The 27,487-nt window shown below is 43.1% G+C and overlaps 1 protein-coding gene across 1 annotated transcript; it reads left to right on the top strand.

The window, feature by feature from the left end:
- Positions 1–6,652: 6,652 nt before the first annotated feature.
- On the top strand, positions 6,653–26,902 carry KCNK1 (potassium two pore domain channel subfamily K member 1). The gene is made up of 3 exons (XM_083433928.1): positions 6,653–7,941; positions 23,299–23,694; positions 24,748–26,902. Exons 1-3 carry the CDS (start codon positions 7,587–7,589, stop codon positions 25,005–25,007), a joined length of 1,011 nt encoding a protein of 336 aa, XP_083290054.1. The 5' UTR covers positions 6,653–7,586; the 3' UTR covers positions 25,008–26,902.
- The last annotated feature ends 585 nt before the right edge of the window (positions 26,903–27,487 follow it).

The raw sequence follows: 27,487 nt of genomic DNA, 5'->3' as shown, positions 1-27,487 counted from the left end.
TATTTATAATTGATACTGTTAAGGTTATGCCATAGAGTCTAGTTAATAATTTTGACTGGAATTCCAGCATTTCAAATCTGAATATTTATTTCCTGTGTGGATCTTTTCTAAATAATGTTGTTCTCTTTTTCTCTGCTGGAAAGAATTTCATTATCCTCCTCTTCCACCCACCCAGCACTGAATATATTTACTTCAATCCCATAACTGCTATTTAAAAGGCACAAACAAATCATGAATATAGATTTTCAGACTATGACACAGATTTCAGATGACATAAATTTCAGACTATGACACAGAAGCATTTATAATGCAACTCTGTTCTACCCCAAAACACCGGAGACCATTTCTTTGTATAATTTATTATCTATAACAGTGTATTGAGCAGAGGCTGAGGATACAAATTGTACTTCTGGCTTCAGAACAAGTAGACTTTTAATACATGTTAGTCAGTATTTTTTTAGGACTAAAATCAATTTAGAATATGAAAGGGGCAGTTTCAGCTAATACACTGAGACAACTACTAACATTTGAAACTAACATCTAGCAAGACAGTTGTTCCTATGTGGGGGGGCACCCTTTTGTTTGAGCGGGGGGAAATGGATAATGCAATGGCCTAATTGCCTGTGAAAAAGGAGAGGACTTGGTAAGATGGGGAAAAGGGTGGCTGGGCAAAATGAAAGTCATCCTAGAACTAATGGAGTCATCATAGCTAGACTACTGCCCTACCCAACTGCAATCTAATGCACATTTACAACTAGGAAGTAAGGCAAGCTGAACAAAAGAGAGAGTTCTGATTAAACACACAGGGAACTGGAACACAAATTTGTCATCTCATCTAGGGATTTTGCTGGAACAGGAGACTGTTCCCCCATAGAACACCAGTCCATTTGACCATTTCTGCTGCCAGACAGAAAATGGTCAAGAAAGGGTACCAGCTTGCTCTACCTAGGTCAGGGATAGGGGGGACAAGACGTTGTTGGATTCCACTCCCCCCCCATCAGCATCCACCAGCACAGCTAATGGTCCGAGGTGATGGAAATTTCAGTAGGCTACAATGGAGGGCTGTAGGTACCCTATCTCTGATCTAGATATGTTTCTACCTGCCCCACACCTGATACCATGTTGGGAGCCAAACATGGAGTTCTTAGAACTGTAGAGCTGGAAGGGACCACAAGGATCATCTAGTCCAACCCCCTGCAATGCAGGAATCTTTCACCCAGTTTGGGTCTTGAACCCATGACCGTGAGTTTTATGCTCTAGCAATTGAGCAATTAAGCACTTAGCATTTGTTAACACTTCCAGGTACTCAAAGAACTGCACATGCCATATTTGACCTGTGGTCTTCACTCCTGTCATAACAGAGTGTTGTAGTCAAAAAAGGTTCATGTATGCCACTGTGGCCGCAGACTCTTGAAACAGTGGATTACAGCTGCCATTCTATATCCACTTTCCTGTGAACAAGCTCCACTGAGCTCAGTGGGAGCTAGTTTTGTGCAGACATGTATGAACTTGTGTTGTAAACTATGATCCTGTTGTAATGAGTTAATCTCCATGGTAAATCCTGAATGTGCTTTGAAACCTCTTGTTTATCTTTTTCACATTATTAAATAGAGGCGATTTCAATAAAGGTCAAAATTAAATTCTGCTGCCACATCAGATAAATAAATGCTCCTCCAGTATTCAATCTTTGGAAGTTCATTTTCTACACTGCCATGTTTCATTTGCTGATAACATAAATAAGAGCGATATTAAAATAGAAGGCAGTAATATGAGTCAATGTGCTGCACACTTTAAAATTTAAGCTGATGTGGTTTATAAATTATTAGATGTATTTAAGAAAGTACATTCTACTCATTCTCCTTGCAGAAGGACAGGAGGTCAACATTTCTATTGTGGTACTTAACAGTTTTTCTTCTTCTAAAAATTGTGAATGCATGTATCAGATAGCCTAAAAATGTGGACTACCAAGTAGATCAGAAGCTTACTCTGTTGCACAAACTTTCTCAGAATTGATACTCCAAATTCATGGACAGATTTATCCCCTCACACTCATCATTGTTGATTGTATTCCTTTTCTATGCCACTCATTTCCCACCCATGACTCCATCCCACTCCAGCTGTTTCACCAGTGTATCTGATATTTCTCCAGGGTAGTGGCATTTCTTCCAAATCCTATAGCTCCTCTGTTGCTGAACCTTGACCTTAATCAACTTAAGTTTTTTGACTGGTTGACAGTCCTGTTTCATGGGTTTAGCATTCATTCAATTTAATAACGTCCTATAGTATAAGCTCTTGAATTTACTAGGCCATCCTCACTTCATAGCTCATAATTTTTATAAGGTCAAAGAACTACTGAGAGCCTAATGCAATCCTCCATTCATTTGCCTAGGAAAATCAACTTGTGCCCTTTGCAAGGAACTAAGGATTCCGTTTGTTTGGATGAAGGATACAGCACAAGCCTGACTATTTATGAACATCTAAATATAGGAGTCTTTGGAACCGTCCTTTAATTTCTTCGGTAAGGTGAGCATTAGCTTCCTACTTGAAGCAGCCTACCTTCCATTTGGAAGCACATTCAGCATGCGTCATTGTGGTAACCCAAACAAAGTAAAGTGGTGATGTTATAAGGCAATAGGTAAAAAATGAATGACACATTAATAACTTGCTTACTTAAGTACAGCATTTTTTCTACAGAAATGCCTCATTAAGCTAAAATGGTTTGTTGCAGGTTTGTTTTCCAAGTCACACTTGCTGACTTTGAAACGCCACAAGGCCCCTTTATTCCAGAAACCTTGTAAAACCAACAATGAAAGCAAGTTGTATTTTATGTTGACACAAGAATCATTGTCAATAAATCTATTGTATAAATACTAACACAGCAAGACATGATATTGCCCATAAAGATCCGTGCTTCTGTCTCATGTCATGACAACATTTAACCCACAGAACCTCATTCCCAATAAAGATTTCAAATGTGCACCAGTTCATCTTCTTCTTGTCCTCTTCCTAAAAGACTATTTAGTTATTAACGTGCATGTTGGACAGAGCTGAACACTCAATCAAGTACTTTGGAAAAAGAAAAGGCTAAAGAGTAAACACAAATCAGGAATGAGATGGTTGGATGGCGTCCTTGTATGCCTCATTTTGGCAACTCCTGCACCCAAGTTGGTGCCAAATACTCTGTTTTCCTTTGGACCACATCAGCGAGGCTGAGAGGGAAGTATTGTTGTCTAAACAGCCCAGGGCCTCCATACGTAATGTCCAGGCTTGCACACTGTGGAATGTAGCTTCAGTGCTGCTAATGCAGCGGTTTGACTTCACCTTTAGAGGCACACTCTACTGCCTCTTGAGACAGATAGGTGCCAACAATATATGTTAAGAACCATGGCCCGATCCAGCCTGTCCACATATAGCCTGGACAAAAATAACAAGGTAAATGTGCATCTGCATTAATACCAGCTGTTCACCTGCTTTCTATTTTGATATGCACCCAAGTCTATTTTACAGTGGTACCTCAGGTTAAGTACTTAATTCGTTCCGGAGGTCCGTACTTAACCTGAAACTATTCTTAACTTGAAGCACCACTTTAGCTAATGGCGGCCTCCTGCTGCTGCCACGCCGCCGGAGCACAATTTCTGTTCTCATCCTGAAGCAAAGTTCTTAACCTGAAGCACTATTTCTGGGTTAGCGGAGTTTGTAAACTGAAGCGTATTTAACCCAATGTACCATTGTATTTGCTAAATGGGTTTAAATTAGGAAGAAGAAACCTGTGATACCTTCCCCCCACCCCATACAAAATATTATTTGACTCTCACCAGGCTAATGGTCAAGAATGATGAGAGTTGCATTTCAGCAATATCAGGGGTAGGGGTGGGGTGAAGTGTTCTTCATATCTGGCATAAAGAAATAATGCTGTGGGAATATACTTTGAAGTTTAAAAACCCAATACTAAATAACCTTGAGTAAAAATACTCCAAATATTTTATAAAATGGGTGATATAACGTGATAAAGAAAAACAATTCTGAACACACTTTCTGTTTTAGGGATTATCATTATAAGAAACCTGCCTGATGAAGACCTCTGGATACAACACACCTTCATGCTCTTAAACCTTGATTGTGAAACGAAAAGCATATCATCCTTTCCTCCCTTCCGTTATGAGAATTGCTCAAAACACATATCTGCATATTATTTCTCCGTGTTCAGGAAATAAGCCATTCCAGGAAACGAATCATGGGGAGAATTTAGCTGTGGAAACTTTCCTACTGCAACCCTGGCTCTATTCTGCCAGAGGACAGGATGCTGTCAGTGTGACAGAGCTGGCACCCAAACTAGCATGCTTCGCCAAGCATACATGATGCAGTTGTTTCATTTTAATCTTGGTAGCAGAGTGTCCACGTAAGGCACTCCTGACAAGATCAGAGGTTTTCTGGAAATGGAGTTTTATTAAGAAACCATAATGAAAGAGCAAGTAAAGGCTCTTTCCAAAGGAGGGAGGAGGGGATAGAAAGAGCCACGAGGAGTGTTGTTGACTGCAGTGGAGCTTGCAATGAATTGCTTCAACTTCCGAGGTGAGAGGATGGAGGAGTTGCAGTGATAATTGGGAAACTGGCAAGTGGGGCAGAGAAGCAGAGGGAGAGGGAGAAAGGGAGTTATAATATCTTTCCTTTTTTATGCTCTCTCCAGAAGGAGAGGGAATGGGGTTTGGCAGTGCAAGAACAAGGACCCTGCTGGAAGTTCCCAACAATTTAATTAGGCAGAAGGTCTGTCAGCAAAGCTAACAAATGACACACTTGAAAGACTGGGCAGCCTTGAGGAACAGGATTCTTAGAAAGTTTTCTGTAGTTCAGGGGTTCTGAGTCAGCTACAGCCTTGACTGCAAACACTTACAAAAGTGTTGGGTGGTTTTAGAATGACGTTTTGCAGGTTAACAAAAGAAGTCTCCCCTCCCCACCTAGCAAAAGAGAAGTGGTGGGCTTTTGCAGTACTTCTTGGGAAGCGCACTCACAATCTCAAGGGTAGCTGACATGGTCTCTTTTCTGTAGTTCAGGGGTTCTGAGTCAGCTACAGCCTTGATTGCAAACACTTACAAAAGTGTTGGGTGGTTTTAGAATGACGTTTTGCAGGTTAACAAAAGAAGTCTCCCCTCCCCACCTAGCAAAAGAGAAGTGGTGGGCTTTTGCAGTACTTCTTGGGAAGCGCACTCACAATCTCAAGGGTAGCTGACATGGTCTCTTTTCTGTAGTTCAGGGGTTCTGAGTCAGCTACAGCCTTGATTGCAAACACTTACAAAAGTGTTGGGTGGTTTTAGAATGACGTTTTGCAGGTTAACAAAAGAAGTCTCCCCTCCCCACCTAGCAAAAGAGAAGTGGTGGGCTTTTGCAGTACTTCTTGGGAAGCGCACTCACAATCTCAAGGGTAGCTGACATGGTCTCCTCCAGATGTTGTTGGACTCCAACTCCCATGAGCTCCAGACAGCATGGCCAATGGTCAGGAACAGTGAGAGCTGTAAGCTGTAGTCTAGCAAAATCAGGATGGCACCATGTTGGCTACCCCTGTGATGGACAATGCAAGATTGCCTTGGTTTTATTAAACATGGATAAAGATTTGGTTTTGTGATTTTCAGAAGTCCTTTACTGTACAGTGGTACCTCGGGTAACATACTTAATTCATTCTGGAGGTCCGTACTTAACCTGAAACTGTTCTTAACCTGAAGCACCACTTTAGCTAATGGGGCCTCCTGCTGTTGCTGCGCCGCCGGAGCATGAGTTCTGTTCTCATCCTGAAGCAAAGTTCTTAACCTGAAGCACTATTTCTGGGTTAGCGGAGTCTGTAACCTGAAGTGTATGTAACCTAAAGCATATGTAACCTGAGGTACCACTGTATAGAGAGTAAAGGCACTCCTTTGTCCATTAAAATAGAGGTTTTCGGTGCGAACTTCAAATTCAGAGTCTCCAATGACAGGGTGGAATCAAGCAGTAGACCCAGGCTACGTACTTGATCTTTTAGGAGGAATGCACACAAGCCATGTTTTGGGACCTAGGAACCCCCCAGCCTCCACCTTGTCAGCATACGACTTTGTTTATTGCCGCCATCTAGGTACTGGCCAAAGACCTGCACAGCTTCACCTGATTCCGAAAGAGAGATACAGAAGGACTACTGCAAAACAATGCTTCCAACTCCCAACCTATGGAGCCAGATGGCATCAAGCGTCAGTTGCACTCCACTTGCCTTTCTCTCAATCAAGCAGGTTGACCAAAGAAACTGTTTCAAGGCCAACCTCAGGCCTGGTGCCAGATTGAAATGGGTCTGAATAACTGAATGTGGACAGTGTTCTCGAAGATACCAACATGAGTTTGACCAAACTGCAGGAGGCAATGGAAGACAGGAGTGCCTGGAGTGCTCTGGTTCATGGGGTCACGAAGACACGACTAAACAACAACAACAAGCATGCCTGAAGCTGACTACCTCCTTCTCAAGCACCTTGTGGCAAAGGCGGAGCGGCCCACGGGGGGGGGGGGGCGATGCACGTCCCAGGGGGGTGCGCTGGTTGCGGTGCGCGTCCCGGGGGCGCTGCCCGTGGTGATGTCACCCGCCCTCAGGGATGACACCTGGGGTGGACCGCCCCCGCCTTGCTCCACCACTGTGGTAGCTGCCACAAGCTTCTGGTTCCAGAGAGGTCTTCTCCATGACATTGCAGGAGGTTGGACTAGATGACCCTCACAGTCCCTTCCAATTCAACAGTTCTATGATTCTATGAGGGACTGTGCTGCCGCCACCACCAGTCCTGTCTTCCTGCTGCAAAGAGATGGAGAAGCTACTGCCAGTACCAGTCCTGAAAAGGAATGGCACTGAGCAGAGCCCAGCAGTGAGGTCCACATTCAGAACAGCAAAACCAGGGGATGAAATGGCAGAACAAATGAACACTTACGGTGGAATTACAATGAAAGTGAACTTTTCCATCTCTCCCCCCTCCCCATGGTCATTCCTGATGTGCCCTTTGCTTGCAGAAAGAGATTAAAGATGGGTAGGTGCGTGAGAGTGTGCGCCATTCCAGATACCCAGATGTGTCCTTTATTTTGAGAAAGAGAAAGAATCTATAGGTATGCGTGTTTCCTTTTTCTCTCCTCCCCACTCACTTTAGCGAGCTGCCCAGCTGGAACCAGTTCAGCAGCTGACGCGCGACCCGTTCCCGGTTACCTGAGCCGGGAAACCACGTGAGCGCCACATCATCTGGGCTTTTGAAACGGAAAGTCACCGAAAGGAGGAAACAGGAAAAGAACGAAGCGAAACCCCGCTGCCAGACGCCCGGAGAAGGGCTCGTTTGAATGAGTGGCGGAGCTTGAGCCTCCAGGCAGGGGACGCGCGTAGGGGCCGAGCCGGTGCTCATTCCCCACCCCGTCGCCCGCCCCGGGCGTCCCGCTTCCTCTCCTCCGCGCGCGTCAAAAGGGCGCCGAGCTTCCCGCGCCTTCCTTCCCTTCCCTCAGGGACCAGAGCCTCGCGAGTGCTGAGGGCAGGCGGCAGCGGCGGCAACAGCGGCGGCGGGCTGGCGCCGGGTGCGAGCGCGAGGCGCTGGCGGGGGAAGATGCTGCAGTCGCTAGCCGGCAGCTCGTGCGTGCGGCTGGTGGAGAGGCACCGCTCGGCCTGGTGCTTCGGCTTGCTGGTGCTGGGCTACGCGCTCTACCTGGTCTTCGGCGCCGTGGTCTTCTCGTCGGTGGAGCTGCCCTACGAGGACCTGCTGCGCCAGGAGCTGCGCAAGCTGAAGCGGCGCTTCGTGGAGGAGCACGAGTGCCTCTCCGAGCAGCAGCTCGAGAGCTTCCTGGCGCGAGTCCTGGAGGCCAGCAACTACGGCGTGTCGGTGCTGAGCAACGCTTCCGGCAACTGGAACTGGGACTTCACCTCGGCCCTCTTCTTCGCCAGTACCGTCCTCTCCACCACGGGTAAGGAGGAGGGCGCCGGGCGCCACGCGGGCCCGGCGGGACCAGGCCTTGCCGCGCGTCTCCCGCCTCGGGCCCCCCCCCCCCGCTCCTCTTTCTCCCTCACAGCTCCAGTCGGGGGGCCTCACAGGGAGTCAGTGAACCCCGGAACCGAGGAGCGAGTGCCTCTCCCTCGCCCTCCGAGAGGCCACCCTGAGGGGCCGATGGCTTCCCCCCAGGGCCGGGGCCGGCTTCCAGGCGCTGCTCGCTCGACGAGCAGCCCCTTCTCTCCACACACCTCCCTCCTCCTCTCCCTCCGCGCGCGCCCTCCTCCAGAGGCTTGCCGCCCTTTCCATCCCGCCGCATTGCCTTCGCGCTCTGCGTGCGGGACTCCCGCCGGGTCCAGGGCGCTGCAGAAGGGAGCGAGGCTTCGTCTGCGCCAAGGCTCCCGAGAGCTCCAGAAGCCGATCCCTGAACCGTGTCTGGGCGAAGTCGTCGAAGCGATAAGAATAATAGAAACTGAAAAGTGCCCATCCACCATCACCAAGGCTGTCCACTCTGCCCCCTCCCGTGGTTTAAAAGTTCAGGCGTCCCTGGCACTTTATGTGGCTATTGGTCATGCATGTGTCTCACACACACACACACACACACACACACACACACACACACACACACACAAACAGCACAGGGTAGAGTCCTAGGGTGGATTCTTTTATGATGTTTATAGTTGATATTTACTTAAATAGGTGAGTAGAACCAACCGTGGCTGGACTGGTTGTTCAGTTTTAAAATGGCTGTTTTACCCAACCCCGACAATGTACACAAATGCGAAGATGGTGTAAGAAGCACTCAAAGGGCCTTTCCGCACATGCTGTTTTCATGACCTTAAAAGAAAAAATCTGAGCAGTAATATGGATGTGATGCTTACGTTGCCTAAAATGTACATTGAAAACACTCAAAGCTGCTTTTTGGCTGCGGTCCTAAACACACCAGAAAGTGACCACCGAGAGCTTACTTCAGAGCAGACACGCTTGCAGTAAGTTCTCAGATGGTGTAAAGGTCTGTACACTTCCTGCATCTGTAATTCAAGAATAAAAAATGCATTGGTAAGAATGTACATCAGTTTGAAACTTTATAATCTCTTCAGCTTTCTGAGCCACATTAACAAATGATGCATTCCAGGAAAAAAATTAGCATTATTTGTAAAAGTAACTTTATGGAACTGCTTTGGTTCCCATACAGAACAGGGCCAAGAAGTAGGTTATAGGTTTCTAATTAACCAGAGTTTAACATTTCTGAAGCAAGCCTTTGAGCTGCATGTTCAGTCAGAAAAATAAGCATGTTGCAGTGTCATGTCAATACAGCTTTCAGAAATTAGAGAGGAAAACCTAGGGCTAATTGATGGGTGAATATTTGAGTCTTGTATCTTGTAGCGTGTGTGTCTTCTCAACAGTCTGTTACACAGGTGGAGCTGGACTTTGAACAAAGGACCCCCTTGATGAAACTTGGCAACTATGTTACTAGACCTTTTCTATCTGCTTCTCTGATGTAATATAAACAAATATAAACTAGAGCTACCAGTTGCAACCTTGAAATGCCATAAAAGATGTATAGCATAGTCTGACTTAGTGAAACTTATTCCCACTGACATAAACAGTTTAGGGGGGTGTTAAACAGTATTAGGAAAGAATTCAGTGCTATCCTGTGCACATTTAATCAAGTCCTGCTGTGTTCATTGTGGCTTACTCACAGATTAGTGTGATTGCAGATTGCAACTCTACAGTATTTATTTTAATAATGGTTGGAGGAAAGTTGTATGTTGAACTGAATTTAGGAATAATTGCTAGAAAGAATTGTGAAACAGGTTCCATTCTGTCAGGACAACTTGATGGATGCTTTACCCTCATATGTACAACCATGGCATGGTTATCTATCTGGGCAGAAAAGTAGCAATAAGGGCGTCACTTTTCAAAGAGTTGAGAACCATGGTTATACATGCACAATAAAATGGTGTTCTCTTATTTCAGGGCAGTCAATAGGCTCTGGATCAGTTTTCTGAGCAGAGGGGCCAGGTTGCCCCCAAGATTGAAGGGGACCGGTGCACGTTGTGTGTGCGTAATGTCACACATCGTCTAGAGGAGGCTGAGTGCTCCAGAGGAGCTGGCTGCTGAATCTGCATCGTGTGTGATCTCATGTGTGTGTGATGGCATGTGTGTGTGTGTGTGTGTGTGTGATGTGTGCCAGGCTTCTCAACATTGAGGGGGCCCAGTGCCTTTCCAACAAAGATTGAGGGGGCCAAAGACATGTTAGCCCTCCAGAGTTTGTGTGCCTGTTTCTGAGGTACCACTTGAATGACTTAAAAAGCACAGACAAACAGTTCTCTCTCTTTATTTCATAAACGTGAGTTTTCAAAATGAGGATGGAACTTTCCCCCTTACCTTTGCTTCCTAATTTCCATTTAAACTTCAAGGTTCTCTGAAATCAGATTATGGCCTTGGTATCAAGTTTGCCATTCATGACATTCTGCCTAAGAGAAGCCTAGCAAAAATAAATGTTTCCCAGCATCAGAGAAGGGGGTCTAGTATGCTTAGTTTATATGTTTTCAGTCTTCTTAACTGGTAGAACTGGAAAATTCAGAAGCTTTGTTTCTGCAGATTGAGGGCACAAGTTTTTGCAAGTCTCCTCAAAGATCACAGTGCTGTTGAGAGAATGCAAGTCTGCTACTGTGTTTCTCTTGCTTTCTGAATAAGGTGACCTGATGGGGTATTATATTTCCTCTTACAATGGAAAAACCGATTGCTCATCATGTGCGGTCGAGAGATAAAAGCACACCCATAACTAATTCACAATGCACTCTCAATCGGGGTAGCTTGTTGTCTCTGCAGCTACTTTACTGTGAGTTGTTTTCAGTGCTCTAAATATATGTTGTTATGGTTTTTTGCTGCATCCTAAGCAGCCTAATTAGGTTTTGTTAAAGTTCTGAATACAGATTCTTTCCAGAGATCAAATATTCTTTGTTAATCAGTTATCAGTTCTGTTGAAGTCACTGAGATAAAACTGCTTAACGTGACATAAGGTCACCGCAGCTCTGCCCATCATGGCTCATATCATGTCCTGTAACCTGAGCAACATGAATGGCATGGGTCAAGTTTAAGAATCAGTTGCACCTGCTGTATGTAAAGCTTAAGCAGTTGCAGTTTCTTCCCAAAGTTAATTTAGAATCATAGAATCATAGAATCATAGAGTTGGAAGAGACCACAAGGGTCATCGAGTCCAAAGACCTCCAAAGAAGGAGACTCCACCACACTCCTTGGCAGCAAATTCCACTGTCGAACAGCTCTTACTGTCAGGAAGTTCTTCCTAATGTTTAGGTGGAATCTTCTTTCTTGTAGTTTGTATCCATTGCTCCGTGTCCGCTTCTCTGGAGCAGCAGAAAACAACCTTTCTCCCTCCTCTATGTGACATCCTTTTATATATTTGAACATGGCTATCATATCACCCCTTAACCTCCTCTTCTCCAGGCTAAACATGCCCAGCTCCCTTAGCCGATGGCTATCATATCACCCCTTAACCTCCTCTTCTCCAGGCTAAACATGCCCAGCTCCCTTAGCCGATCCTCATAGGGCATTGTTTCCAGGCCTTTGACCATTTTGGTTGCCCTCCTCTGTACACGTTCTAGTTTGTCAGTGTCTTTCTTGAACTGTGGTGCCCAGAACTGGACACAGTACTCCAGGTGAGGTCTGACCAGAGCAGAATACAGTGGCAATTTACGGTTGCTGGAAACTACCACAGTATGATGTGTCCTCTTCGCAAGATTCCATTTTGGTTGCACACAACATAGCTGTTATCAAATGGCACTATTCATTGCTTGAAACTTTTTCAACTTTATTCTTTCCAAGTGAACATCAAAGGCTTGTTACCACTTCACAATTTAGGCAGCTTCAATTGTTGTTTGTTTGTAGTTTGTTGTTGTTCAAGCACCACATCATAATGCAATGCGGGGATGCCATTAAGGGGTTAAGTTACAACGACAGATGTATATTTTGACATGTTGTGAAAAACAGGAAATGTGATCCCAACCATATGGAACAAGTAGAACCTGTAATAACACGTGGCAGCATATGCCCAACCCCTAAGAAGAGGAGTGCTCATTTTCAAGATTCCAACCAATCTTAAACAAGGACCTTGTTTTTAAGACCTCTGGAAGGGAGGGAGTTTCAGGAAGGGAGAAAGGAAAAGATACATTGTTTGTCTGCCCTCCTGAAGCCTTTCCCTGTTGTGCTATGTGACACTGGAGGGCATAGGTTTGAGGCTCTTTGAGGTTAGACAGTGAGGAAGAAAAACACCCCTGTGTAGTGCTTATACAGGATAATTTATACAGAATAAACTCTTTGGGGCTTCAACTGACAAATTTCCTTTCCTAACACACTAATAATCAGTATTCTCCATCCCTCAACTGACATCTTTGCCCTGGAAGCTCACATGTCCTTTTAAGGGTTTTTTAAAGGGTTTTAAATTTACAAATGTTGCAAGGGCGGTGCTGTTTTGCCACTTGAGGCAAAACAGAAAGTGCTGCTCTGCCATGCTGCCCACCCCCCCCCCCCCGCTGGGTCACCCACCTCCTTCAGCACTGTCTCCACACTGCCCTCCTCCACCAGCACTGCCTCTGCTGCTGGCATTGATCAGCATTGATTTCTAGCGAGAGAAATCCAAGCAATCTCTCATGCTCCATGAGATCTCACTGGAAATCAGTATCGATGCTCTGCCAGTGATGGAGGTGGCAAGGCAGCTGGCATGAGGGTGGAACCTTGTGGGACCTTCTGCTTCTCCTCATCTCATAGGTAGGGCAGCCCTGTAAATGTGTTTATATATGCCTAAGGAGTGTCCCAGGTCTGTCAGAATTAATACACAGTGACAATGCTATAATACTTTGGACTCAGTGACAGTGTACAGTACTCCAAAAACAGTGAACTAGAAACTGAGCTCGAAAAACTCAGGTTCCGACACTCTGTGCTGGTAGTGCAAAAGGCTCTTTTATCTGATGCTGGCAAAACAATCTTGCACAGGAGCAGTACCCTTACCATGGCCTCTTTAGATGTGGGAAACAGCTTTTAAGTGTCAAGAAATGTCAAGGAAGTGTTTTCAGACTGGGAAGCCCATAACTATTTAAATTGGGGAGGGGAAGAATGGATCAGGGTATAGGAGATCAGTTTTGTGCTCTTTTGTATGGCAACAACAAAGCATAGAATCAAATTAGTGTAGCAAGAGGAATTGAAGGTGTTTTCTACAGGCAAGCTATGGAAAGGATGATGGCTCTACCTCATTTTGTCTCACATGGGATGCTGATTTAGTTATAGCTTGGATGGATTATGGACTGGTAATTTCTCAGCTTTTTTTCCTTTCCTTTTTCAGTTTGTCAGACTAATGCATTGGCCACTGAATAGAATAATTGTCATCAAGGTGATAAAAATATCACCGACTTCAGTTATTTGTTATTTTAAAAAATAATCCTCCTTTGTGCAGACTAGTAGTATTGACACTAATGCTTTAAAGGAAAGGCGAGGGGGGGAACACAGCTTAGGTATGGGTGGAATTTGAGTGCTAATTAAATGTGCAGGAAAGTGAGTCATTGAAACATTTTAACAAGGTTTCTTTTCATAAACATGAGGTGCTTTTAAAAAACTGACTCACACATCACAGTGCCCCAAGTGAAACTGTTGACTTTCAGAGTGATATTTGGCAAGTGTCTGTGATGATGAAGGAACAACTTCTTAGAAAGCATTTCACATTTCCATTGCACCACATCTGATAACAGCAGTGGTGTTTTAAACATGGGAGTGGACACCTGCTGTATTAAAAATCTGGATTTCGTTCCTTTCTATCTCCTTGAAAGAGAAGAAGCTGAAACACACCATAGACACATAGAATTGTACATTTGAAAGGGACCACAAGGGACATCTAATCCAACCTTTTGCAATGATCTTCTCCCTTGAGGATGACTGATACAGTCTTGCAGATAGGTTCACCAAAGTTACTATTCTAGTTCGCCTGCCTAAATGTACCAATGGCAGGAATTTGTGTCATAAAGAAATCAGCTTTCATAAGCTTCCCTACATGGTTTCTTGGGGACACTTCTTAGATAGCTTTACTAATAATTCTCCTGGTTGAAAACAACAAAAGCTTCCATTTTTGTTATGACTAACAAAGTTTGTGTAACCCAGACTTTCACAGCCCTAGGTCTGTGGGCTTCTTCTCTTTGATGCTTGCATTTTTATACAACAACATGAAATATTCATTGGAGATGCATTTATAGATGATGCCTATTAATAGAGAATTAACAGCAAACTATTTCACATGTAAGCACTTTGTTTATTTCTGCAAAATGTTAATTATAGGCACCACTGTATTTTACAGTATAATTCTATGTCTACTTAGAAGTAAGCCCCACCGAGGAGTTCAATTGGCCCTAGGCTACAATGCTCTATATTATTGTATTAATTTACTATGCCTTTAACAATTTTAGTCCAGAATACCACAAGGACTGCTTAATCCATGAACCATGAGCTGTAGGCTCAGTATTGTGAGCTTCATTTTACAGAACTTCCTTCCAGTTGAAGTAAGATAGGACCCTTTCCTGTTGTTCTTCTGGCACCTACTGAATACTTTTTTCTTTCAGCAGGTATTTTAATTAAAATCTAGTTTTATCATTTTAACCCATGTTTACCTTTTTCCTTTATTGTATTTTCATTATATTAAAAAGGTAAAGGGACCCCTGACCATTAGGTCCAGTCGTGACCGACTCTGGGGTTGCGGTACTCATCTCGCTTTACTGGCCAAAGGAGCCGGCGTACAGCTTCCGGGTCATGTGGCCAGCATGACTAAGCTGCTTCTGGTGAACCAGAGCAGCACACGGAAACGCCGTTTACCTTCCCGCCAGAGCGGTACCTATTTATCTACTTTATCTACTTGCACTTTGACGTGCTTTCAAACTGCTAGGTTGGCAGGAGCTGGGACCGAGCAATGGGAGCTCACCCTGTCGCGGGGATTCGAACTGCCGTCCTTCTGATCGGCAAGTCCTAGGCTCTGTGGTTTAACCCACAGTGCCAACTTGGAGACAATTGTTGTTAAGTGGTATATAAACTGTTTAAATAAATAAACAACACACTTGGGATTCAGTAGACATGCACAGGGTTGCATAATAAGACAAGTAATGGAAGAGGCTTCTGTTTTTCTTCTCCATTTTCAGGGAGCTTTCAGATTTCTTTAGAATTTTAGTAAACATAAGGTTCAGCTTATTTTTTCATTGCAAGGTGGCCATGAGTGCTAGGTGTGTGTTTTCTTTTCTTCCTATTAAATATTTCTCCCAGCGCTCAGCTATCTGTCCAGAAGCTGGCCAGAAGCTGGCTTATTTAAATTGACTACAGTTAATGTAAACCATGATTCCCAGTTGAAATGAAACCAGGCCCCCTCAAAGGCCTAGAGAGTTCCAGACTGTTAGCAAAGTAGCTAAAACTGCAGCTAGGAAGCCAACGTCATGTGCAATACCGACTCTTTTTCTTGAAATTAAAACTATGACCAAACATTTGTTAAAATATTCAAATTAGCAAGTATCATGACCTCTGATAGTTAACTCAAACACATACACTGCCTATATTACATCTTGGGTGCAGTTTAGAGCATTTTTCTGTTCTGTTTCCACAACCCTTGCCAGCAGTAAGTTCTGATTGATGTACATATTGTTATATTTCTGTACATAAAAAGGTATGTCAGTTTTTCATTCAGAGGTGCATTTTGAGGCATAAGGGAGAGTTGGTGGCGTGAAACTCCTAGCAGCTCTTCCCCCAGAAGCACCTCAGATTTCTCCATTCCCTACTGAAAAATAAAGGAGGATCATTGCAAAGTGACAATGCAAACAGGAACAGTGGGATATTGGCAACCATGTAATCTTTAGCTTACTCCTTGTCCCTCATTTATACTATTTCTCAACCCTACACCAAAGAAATTCCACTATATTTCCATAAAAAGAAGTGAATGGGTTTTCCATGATCTTAAGAAATGGTGGGGGGACATGAGGAAAACACAGAAGGGCAAAAAGTTGCTGATGATGCCATGTGGCCCCGTAAAGGTGAGTGAAGAAAGAGTGGTAGTTAGAGTATACACCTCATCTGGAAACACCCCAAGAGGACAAAAAAATGAGGTAATGTCTAATAGTAGAATGAGGACCTTGGGATCAAATGGCAAGCTCTGTGGAATTGGATGAGGTTCTGTTTCCTTACACCTACTTTCTAAACACAGCAGATAATAAGCCAAAGTCCTAAAGCACTTACGCTGAGAAACTACACATGAATATAAATTTATTCCTAAAGCATGCAGTTGTATGTAGATTGCTGGAAATATAATTTTATATTTCAAAAATTACATTAGTTTAAGCATGGAGCAACATTTCGTGAGCCTTTGGAGGTAGTATAACCTCCTATTAATGCAGATAGAGCTTGCTACTTCCTAGCTGGCTAGGTGTCAGGTTCCAAAAACCGCAGTCATTGCACAAGGATTTTTGCAACCAAGTTTTGGAGTTAATACTTCTCAAATGAAGCAGTATCTTTGAAAAGATGTACCACTTGACATCTGCAAAATGCTGAACCAGTCTGTCTATTCTGAAATCTAAGTGCTTGAGTTTCTGCATCTCCCTTTCTCTGCTCTGGTGCATTGTTAACATTTGGAATTTTTTCAGCCATGGATACTTCACTGAGTTTATCTCCCATGAACTGTAGGGTGCCAATTCACTGCTTCTTAATTCTTCATGTACAGTGGTACCTTGGGTTACATACACTTCAGGTTACATACGCTTCAGGTTACATACGCTTCAGGTTACAGACTCTAATACCCAGAAATAGTACCTCGGGTTAAGAACTTTGCTTCAGGATGAGAACAGAAATCGTGCTCTGGCGGCGTGGCGGCAACAGGAGGCCCCATAAGCTAAAGTGGTGCTTCAGGTTAAGAACAGTTTCAGGTTAAGAACGGACCTCCGAACGAATTAAGTACTTAACCCGAGGTACCACTGTATTAGGTACCCACATTTGTATCCACCTTTCATTCTGCTCCTGGGCATCCATTCCTATCCATTTTGTATTGAAAACCCAACCCCTGCCTATATCTGCAGCCCTTGTACATGAGACCTACTTGTCCCAAGCAGAGAAACCTACCAAGGCCTGGTCCAACAGGAGTGTAAAGATGGAGCAGGATTCTGACCATTATCTTATTTCATTTGCCATTCCTGGTTGGAAGTCGCTTGCCAATATTGGTCAATGCAGCAGCTTTTGTTTTGCATGTTTCCTCTCTGTGACACCAAAGTCAAAGTATTCCTGGTTTATTAAAGGAAGAATAGAAAATTGTGTTCCTCTTCCCGCTCCCTACTTTTATGAGGTTTATTTTCTGCAGATCATAGGAAAGAGTCATAACTCAGTGGCCAAACACATGCTCTGCATGCAAAAGGTTCCTAAGTTCAATTCCTGGTGTCTCCAGGCAGGGCGTCCTGCTGATGGTCAGTGTTGATATTAATGAGCTAGATGAACTAATGGTCTGATCTGATACAAAGCAGCTTCCTATATTCCTGTGTTCCAGGATTTTGGCTGCTTATCTAACAGGAAGAAATAAATTTCCCAAGATACATAACCTATTCCTTACTTGGTAGATGGGGGGGGGGGGGCGGAGAGAGAGAGAGAGAGAGAGATTAGTAGATGGCAATGAATTGCTGTTGACCAAGTCATACTGCTGGCATGCTAGTGACAGATGCCATGCACCAGTGTTTAGAAGCCTGTTCTGGATTAATTGCGACTGACATTTGTTCTCAGGCTGAGTCACCATCCTGCACAGGTGCTTTACTCAGCAGTAGCTATCTCCACAGCTGGCAATCGCCACAGTGCACTAGGAATAAACAGTGTTTTTCAAGAGCTTGGATTAATTAGGATGAGTATTAAAAATTGATGCCCATTTGTAAATGCTGCTACAGAAAATGAAAAAGCACTGAATGCATCTTTCTGCCTCAGAGAGACACTTGACTTACCATATTCCTTTTTATGTTCTGTTCTGCAGACAAGATAAATGCTGCTAATTAATAGCTTAATATTAACACATTCACATTTTTGTAGGAGGCACAACTAAGATTTAATCAGTCACAGTGCAAGAACATAGTCCACAATTATTTGCAGTTTTCTTTTTAAATTCGGTTTTGGAGTACAATTTAGTAACTTTTATTAAGATTCCTTGTAATATTTTTAGGATAAAATATTGTTGCACACCCAGAGCCCTTTGGGTAAGCACACTGCAGGTTGAAATAAACAGTTCATCTGAAAACTGGAAGTACTACCCATCCAGCCCACACCAGAGCACATTTATGCTCCTTGGATGGTATCCAGCAGTGTCCATCTGCTGCTGGAATATATTGGTTAGCATAAGAAGGGAAAGAGGCAACCTCTAGCAATTACTTCTCCCCCCGCAACCTCCCCATCCCTTTAAATCTGCACCAGAGTGCGGGGGTTGCAGGTATGCCCCCAAATGCCTCCCTCTGTTGGATTTTCTCCATCAGTGGACAGATGCCATTGGATACCACTCTTTCCAGATATGGTGATAGTTAGCAGTTGTTTATCAATTTAGCAGTGCCTGGCAACATCCAGAGATTACTAGCTGGAGCCTTACCCTAATAACTGCTCTTGATTGTCTGTTGCCTAGCAAGTGGGTAAACAGACAGCTGAGTAAATTGATAGTTTTCTAGTTAGAATGCTCAAAGAAACTTCCCAAAGTTTAGCTTTCTGGCTTCTTTCATCCTAGCTATTAGGTTTTATTAAGTTGTTGTTGTTTAGTCATTTAGTCGTGTCCGACTCTTCGTGACCCCATGGACCAGATCATGCCAGGCACTCCTGTCTTACACTGCCTCCCGCAGCTTGGTTAAACTCAAGTTGGTAGCTTCGAGAACACTGTCCAACCATCTTGTCCTCTGTCGTCCCCTTCTCCTTGTGCCCTCCATCTTTCCCAACATCAGGGTCTTTATCAGGGAGTCTTCTCTTCTCATGAGGTGGCCAAAGTTTTGGAGCCTCAGCTTCACGATCTGTCCTTCCAGTGGGCACTCAGGGCTGATTTCCTTAAGAATGGAGAGGTTTGATCTTCTTGCAGTCCATGGGACTCTCAAGGGTCTCCTCCAACACCATAATTCAAAAGCATCAATTCTTTGGTGATCAGCCTTCTTTATGGTCCAGCTCTCACTTCCATACATCACTATTGGGAAAAGCATAGCTTTAACTATACGGTCCTTTGTTGGCATTTATTAAATAGAAATGCATTACTTTGCCCTAGATTTGGTAGATGGTCAAGTTGACTTTGTCGGGGTGGCAGGTATCTAGATTCAGGTAGGTAGCCGTGTCAGTCAAAATATATATAAAAATTGTCCAGTAGCACCTTAGAGACCAACTAAGTTTGTTCTTGGTATAAGCTTTCATGTGCATGCACACTTCCTCAGATACCGGGGGTGGGGGGTATGTTTGCTATTGTTATATTAACTAGTCCTGGTGCAGTTTCGTTATTTGAAAGTCTGTTGCCTGGAAACAAGATTCACAAACTTTGATATCTTTTGATACCTTTTCTTGATGGTAGCAAAAGCTAACCATGACAGATGGGGTAGTATGGTGGGAATTTTAGATGAGGTTTGAAAAAATCAGCATGCTTACTATCTCCGATTTTAAGTAGAAAGCACAGAACACCATTTGTTGATGCAGAATTCAATTTTTTGGCCTTTTATCTAGTCTGCTTAAAGAAATTGTTGTGGTCAGAGTGATTTTGTGGCTTCTTCCCTTCCTCAGTTTCTGAGTGGAGCACATGTTGTCCCTATAAGCTTGTTAATTACACCCAAATTGCAATGGTTTAATGGTTCAGCTTGAGTTGACATTGCATGCTGAGCTTGTGTATATAGTACAAGCTGAGCAGATTAAGCAAGCAAGGACCATACTCTTATCACGATTCAGCTAGTATTCCTTTATTCCACTTAGTCATTTTGTCCTTTATTGGACAAAAATGAACATACCGTATTTTTCGCTCTATAAGACGCACCAGACCACAAGACACACCTAGTTTTTAGAGGAGGAATACAAGAAAAAAAATATTCTGAATCTCAGAAGCCAGAACAGCAAGAGGGATCGCTGTGCAGTGAAAGCAGCAATCCCCCTCGCTGTTCTGGCTTCTGGGATAGCTGCGCAGCCTGCATTCGCTCCATAAGACGCACACACATTTCCTCTTACTTTTCAGGAGGGGAAAAGTGAGTCTTATAGAGCAAAAAATACGGTATATTTTCCTCTGCTGCTATAGCTGGCATTTACACATGTATATGCCAGAAGTTTAATACTGCATTTATCAAAATTACTATTTAAAATGGCGGGCGGGGGGGGGGAGGATGTGTGCCCCTGGCCTAATTTCATGTAACTCTCCAGATGCTGCATTCCTCTCTCTCTCTCTCTCTGTCTCTGTGTGTGTGTGGGCAGCAGAAGAGGCAGCTCCATCCAGAAAACCTTGGGGAAATTATTGTGCTGAACTATGGAAATGGGGGTGGGGGAGAGCTCAGAAGTCAGAAACTGAAAAACAAAACAAAACCGTAGGAATAGATGGAGTTGTGAACCTGATGGATCCATGCGTGGAGGGGCAGGAAGCCCTCTGCATGTGATCAGAAAATATCACTTAACTGGATAACTCATTTAATTGAATCAATTACATTGAATCACATTTGTCATTTTCTTGCCAGTTCACTTGCTATGGAGAGATCTTTTTATGGTCAATCAAGGCTCTCTTTGGGCTTCACCATCCTGAATAATTTCATGTTGCTCATAATCTTGGTACCTTCTAATCCATCTTTCTAGGGAGGAGTTAGAAATCTGCAATATGCACAGAGAGATGGAGCAATAGAAGCACAAAGAGAGAGAGAAATGGGACAGCAATCCTGCAAACTCCATACACTTCCCAGGTGCACACATTGCCGTTTACTCCAGTTCAGTGTGCTCCCACAGCTAGCAATCAAAGTTGTGTATACCCAATATTGGTCAGAATCCGTCTGTATCCTGTAGGTTCTTGATAAATACCCCTGTTTTATGCACTTTCCCTCAAATCAGCTTCTACCCAGTTAGATAATGGAAGGCGCAGTTAAGCATGCATAGATGACAACTTCAGTGAAGTTCTTTGTGGGAAGACACTGAATTAACATATGCAGAAATAACACAAATCAGAAACAGATTAATAAGTCCATCTCTGCTCTGAATATGATATGCCAGGGTCATAGAATGGGAGAGAACTGTTGCTTTCAAGCCCTGTGTGTAATTTTCCCTGGAGTATCTGTCTGGCCAGTATTCGAAACAGATGAACTAGGAGGACTCTTGATCTAATGCAACAGGTTTCTTCTTGTGTTATTCACAGATTACACTCATTTCCTCCCTATTTTATGATTTTGTATATCTCATGTGCATCCAGCTTAGAGCAGTAACAAGCTACACACTTCTATGAGAGAAAAACTTGTGCTCCCGTACGGTTCATCAAAATAGCAGTTGTGTCAGTTGGATGGATGGATGGCATTTTGGCAATTTATTTCATCCATGGAATATTTTATCTGCTGAGAGATAGGCCTAGAGTGAGGGACAACAAGTAGCTTAAGTCCTCTCCAGGCTTCATGACTTATTACAGTGTTGCTTTTAAAAAAATCTTCTATTTGTAATCTTTGCAAATTGAGCCCAAACAATCAAAGAGGAAAAGAAACTCATCAGTCCTAGGGGATGTTAAATTATCTGGCTAATAGATTATCTAAACGCCAACAAAAAGCAGGTCTATATAAAGTTATCCTGAACGTTGATTTAATGGGCTCTCTGAGGAATAATGCCATAAATTAGGTTTAGCATGCTTATTGGTGTGCTAGAAACTGGGCTGAAAAGCAATCTTCAAATACGTGTTGAAATGAGTCACATTTGAGAGGGGATTTTGTTAGATTGATCTAATGTAACAAGACAGAAGAACAGACTAACGCCTGAAGTAACTTGCTCCTGGGTCAGAGTCTTGCCACCCTGGAGAGAGCAAGCACGATCTTGCCTGTGCTCTCCAGAGCTTGTGATACCTGAGGGATCTATAACAATACAGGTGGATCTTTTTTCTTTCTCTTTTTGCAAATTAATTCAACTTCAAAGGAGAATAATCCTTGAAATTTCATTGTTACAAAGAGAATGATAGCTTTGATTTGTGTTGAACTTCAAAGCCAAATATCACCAAGCATTGTAATAACTTCTTACAACTCACATGAAAATTACAAGACACTTAAATGGAACATGAATTGCAGTCTACTAGTCTGCTGAGTCTATAGGGATAGCAAATGTTTTGGTCTTAGCGCTCACAACATAGTGTGGGAACTTGCATCCTTCAGATAGTCAAGAAATTGGGGGGGGGGGGCTTGTGTGTTTCTGTATATGTCTTAAGAGGTCTTGCAAGCTAATGCTCCAATTATTTCTGCCTTTGCAAATATATATTGGGTCAAAATCTCAACCCGAGACCCCAAACACACAGGAATAATTTGATGCTGGTGTATAAGAAGTTGCTTCTTATAGAGCTTCATGCCTGACATGCAGACAAATAGTGTGAGGAAAAGTGGGTGGGGTGACTAATGAAAGAGAAAGGAAGAGGAAATTGTGTTTGGCAGCTCTGTCATTAGGCAAAGTGAGGTATTTGCCTGAGGTGACAGATGCCAGGGTGCAAAGCTGGGTTTCATGACACCTGCCCTTCAGCCCTGCAGCCTGCTGCCTGTCTGGTTAGTGCCTCTAAGTAAAATGGAGGAACACCATCTCATGAGCAAATATAACATTTTAAGTACATTATACAAATGTGACACTAGATCAGGCTTCCTCAACCTCGGCCCTCCAGATGTTTTGAGACTACAATTCCCATCATCCCTGACCACTGGCCCTGCTAGCTAGGGATCATGGGAGTTGTAGGCCAAAAACATCTGGAGGGCCGAAGCTGAGGAAGCCTGCACTATGGCAAATTCAATATATTTTTCAAAACATTTTTCAAAAAAGCATTTTCACAGTGTGAAATGCCATTTTTGCATTTTCTTTGAATTAGGCAAAAAGTCATTGCCATTTTTATTGCCAATTTATACCGAGTGGAGGTGGGGTTAGTGAATGAATGAAAAGAAGAAACACCCACAAGCCTTTCTGGTACATGAGTGGAATAAAGCACACTCAGACAGGAGCTCCAGGTGCAAATCATTCTCTCCCACTGTGATCAGTCCACTCCTGAAAAACAAGCAGTTCACAGGTCAGACTGTTTTTCCAAATCTCACTCCTGTCTTTCTTTTTATGTTAACAGGTTATGGACACACCGTGCCTTTGTCAGATGGAGGGAAAGCCTTCTGCATCATCTATTCAGTCATTGGAATCCCCTTTACACTGCTTTTCCTGACAGCAGTGGTGCAGCGCATTATTGTCTATGTAACAAGGCGGCCTGTGCTGTATTTCCATGTTCGCTGGGGCTTCTCTAAGCAGATAGTTGCCATCATCCATGCGGTGACTCTGGGCTTCGTTACTGTCTCGTGCTTTTTCTTCATCCCGGCAGCGATATTTTCTGTCCTTGAAGATGACTGGAACTTCCTGGAATCTTTTTACTTTTGCTTCATTTCACTGAGCACCATTGGCCTTGGTGACTATGTCCCAGGAGAAGGTTACAACCAAAAATTCAGAGAGCTGTATAAAATAGGAATTACATGTGAGTAGCAAGTAATTGGTACAAGAGGGTGAATAGTTTTTAGAGCTGTGTTTCTTGGTGTTTCTTTTGTGACTTTTGCAAAGCAGTCCAATTGAGTCCAGCCATTCGTATAGCAAAAGTAAATGGAAAAATCCAGATTGGATTTTTGAAATGTGTATCAAAACCCTGTTAAGTATGTGGTTTTTTAAAGGTGTGGAATCACATGTTTCAGAGGTGCTCCCAAATCCTAGTTGCTATGGAACTCTTATCCAAAACACCATTCTGAATGGTTTGGAGAAAGAATAAGATGCAAATAGACTACATTATAAACAAAAATCAATGTTGTGGGCCACATGTAAGGACATAGTGGGCTACAAAGTGTCTACCATATAGATATTTAAAGATGCACCTCTCTATGTGGAATTAGTAATAGCTTGTGACTCAAGCACAAGCCATTCCTACCTGGTAGCATTCATATGACACTGTAGATAAAGATTTTTTGGAAGCTTCAGCTGGTGCAGAATGACTTACTGGGCTGTATTCAACATAGCGCTAAGTTGCTGGTTCCACCAGCAGAAGGATTTTTCCTTGTGCAATGAAACATTCTCCTTCCCCCCTGCCCTCACCCTAAATCTGAGCAGATTTGGGAGTGGCATGGGGTGCACAGAAGGAGGAAAGTCCTGTTGCATTGGCAGTAATCCTTGCACATGCACAGCTATTTAAAGGAATGCCACACATTGTTTTCAAAAGAGCTTTAAAGACCTAAAGATTCCAGTCTGCTCATAACTGAATAACGTTTCTGGTTTATATTTTATAAGCTGTGGTTTTACTTGTGGGTGACGAAATTTTTTATACTGCTGTTTCATTAGCAGTATTTTATACTTTTATTGTTTTACAGTTTTATTTGCAAATTGCATTGAGAGTTCTTATACTCGAAAGCCTGTGTGGAAATATAGTTCTAACTGGAGAGATAGAGCCCCTTCCATTTTGGGGACCTCTCTGACTTGGAGCATTGTAGCAGACATACCTGTATTACCAGTTCACATTTTAAACACTGTTTCAATTTCTTCCTAGGTTACCTGCTGCTGGGCCTCATTGCAATGCTGGTGGTTTTAGAGACCTTCTGTGAACTTCACGAGCTCAAAAAATTTAGGAAAATGTTCTATGTGAAGAAGGACAAGGAAGAGGACCGAGTACACATAGTAGAGCACGACCAGCTCTCCTTCTCTTCAATTTCAGACCAGGCGGCCTCTTTGAAGGAAGATCAGAAAATAAATGAACCTTTTGTGACCCCACAGTCCCCAGTTAACTGTGACGGCTGCATAAACAATTAACCAAGGGCTTCCGTTTCAATATCAACTGTGCACTTACATCCCTTCAGTTAGAACTAGTACCATTAATGAAACTATAGAGGCAGAAGGCTATGCTATATTATCAAGTACTCATTGCTGGGAATATTTCTAAAGTGTATGAGCCAAATAAAGCTCTCTTTAGCTGGAACAACATTATGGGAATGTTGGCTGGGGGGGAGGAAATGTGCATTTGGGAACCCCTGGATTAATGGTGCGTACACGGAGCATACATTGGGGACTCTAGATTTGATCAACAATTCAGTTCTCATTTCCCCAGACTGCTGCCCTACGTCCCCTCCCGCCCCCCTGAAAATCATGTTGTGGTTCATTGACAAAATAGGAGCTTTCTGATGACATTTGCAACTTTTGGTTTTGAAACATGAATGGGGGACTGAAGCATTGAGTTGGAAGGGTTTGTTGTTGTAGCACATAAAACAGGAATAGCCATGTCTCCTTCAGTGAGATTCCCAAATGACTGGGTTCATGCGCAGTGGGCTATCTCTGTACTCTCTCTCTCACACACACCCCAAAGTGGAAAGATCCAGAGCAAGTGCATTGTATCAGTTCTGCAGCAATTTTAAAGCTCAGCTGCTTACCTTCGAAGCCTGGCTCAGTAAGGATAAAGGCAGACAGATATTCTAAAGTGTGGTGGGAAGTGGTTTGAACTCATTATTTGTTGTATGCCAACCACACTTCGAATGTATCTGATTTCACCCTCAAGTGTACTACAGTCGTCATTACTGAGCAAGAATTCTATATCCTGCTTCCTGTCAGAAATCAAACTGGGTGCTTTCCTCCTGGCCTTAAAAAATAAATAGCAAAAGGGGTGTTTTTGCAACTGATTTCAGTGGATATAGGATCAGGGACCCATGAGCACCAGCATATACAGCACTTGCAGGCACAGCTTAGGGGAAAGCCATCTTCCTTAGCACTCTCAGACACCCCTTTCGCTCTAATTTTACCCCATAGGCTGTGAGTCTCAAACCATTTATTGTCAAGTGGTTTCAGAGATATGGTCCTATCTGTTCAAAGTACTAGTCAAGCCGAGCGCTGAAGTATCTAGACTTCTGTGAGAAAAGAAAAATACTTGAAACTTGATCACCTAAAAGCACTGTATATGAGTTTAGTTAATACCTAGTGTTTATTAATAGATTTTATACCTTTACTAGGAAAGTTGACTCTCTTGATAAATCTGCTTTAAAATCTATGCGAGCTGAAGTTTATATTTGAGAAAACACAACTCATAGATGCTTTTTAAATTTGATTTGAAGCATAGTGTATTTGCATGTTCTCATCCAAGCGGATCTTTTTGTACAGCCTAAGTTGGTTCTGTTTATAATGTTTTAACCTTCGTTTGTGTACATAAATGCATATATTTATATACTGTACATATGTTGTAGATCTCCAGAATTTAACTGACTTGGCTGTGAAATTTTAAAGGTATCTTCATCCACAGATTTCTCTTTATAGAGAAGTAAAACTCAGAACTGTGGCGCTGAAAACAATGACTTAACTCCTGACCAAATGAATGTGGAAGGGTAAGTCTGTAGGGCTGCAATTTTAAAATTCTTATTTTTTAAATAGGCCCAGCCCACCCATCTCGCTGAGGCTGCTGGTAAGTAGCTTGTCTGCTGTGGCCTTCATAGTATACTGTATCATGGAAGCCTGTTTTTAAGCGAAATTCTAATGATAGTCAATTCTGGGAAACAGGGACAAGTTGAATTAATTTCAGACTTTCTTTTTTCAAGAGTATGCTCATTTGCAATTATTATTAGTACTAAAGCACAGAACTTAATAATGGACGAGCTGAATACCATACCGTGTTATATATTAGCTAATCAGCATTTCAAAGTTGAACAAATAAAAGTGTGGCTCCAGTTGTCTTTTCGTGTGATGTCTTAACTGCTTGTTTTCATAATTGACCAGACATATCTAAGGGCTTCGAAGCCTGCACACTCACTGCTGTGCTCAAGAATCCTTCACCCATTTCCTGCCAAATAGATCACCAGAACTGGCAGCGCTGACCACCTTATTTGATTGTGCAAGACAAAGTTTCTGTTCACAATACATCCTCACTGGATTTTGGCAAAAAGAAAAAATATTTAAGAAAAAATAGCTATCCAACGATCACAAGTCAATGCACACTTCTAATATGCTTAGTACTACTGGCAGCTGTACCCCATGATGCTAAGCAGTAGGCAATGTAGAGCCCCACAATGTGGGATTATGGAGGTGGAGCAGAGTTAGCCATGCTAACTGGCTGCTAAACATCTGGGAAAGGAAACCAATCCAGCTGATGCGGGGGGGGGGGAATGGCACAAAGCCCCCACCATTCCTACCATCTACCCTGACCACCTCAAGCCAGTGGGACTTCAAATGTGTCCACTCTGCCTCCTGGCTCCTGGCCATGCTTTAGGACTATGGTGCAAGTTATTTAGACAAGATTGTTCAGTCCAAACCCT

The sequence above is a fragment of the Podarcis tiliguerta genome, assembly GCF_965153285.1.
Source record: "Podarcis tiliguerta genome assembly, chromosome: 3".
In the NCBI taxonomy this organism is placed as follows: domain Eukaryota; kingdom Metazoa; phylum Chordata; class Lepidosauria; order Squamata; family Lacertidae; genus Podarcis; species Podarcis tiliguerta.
This window is presented reverse-complemented; position numbering and strand designations above follow the sequence as displayed.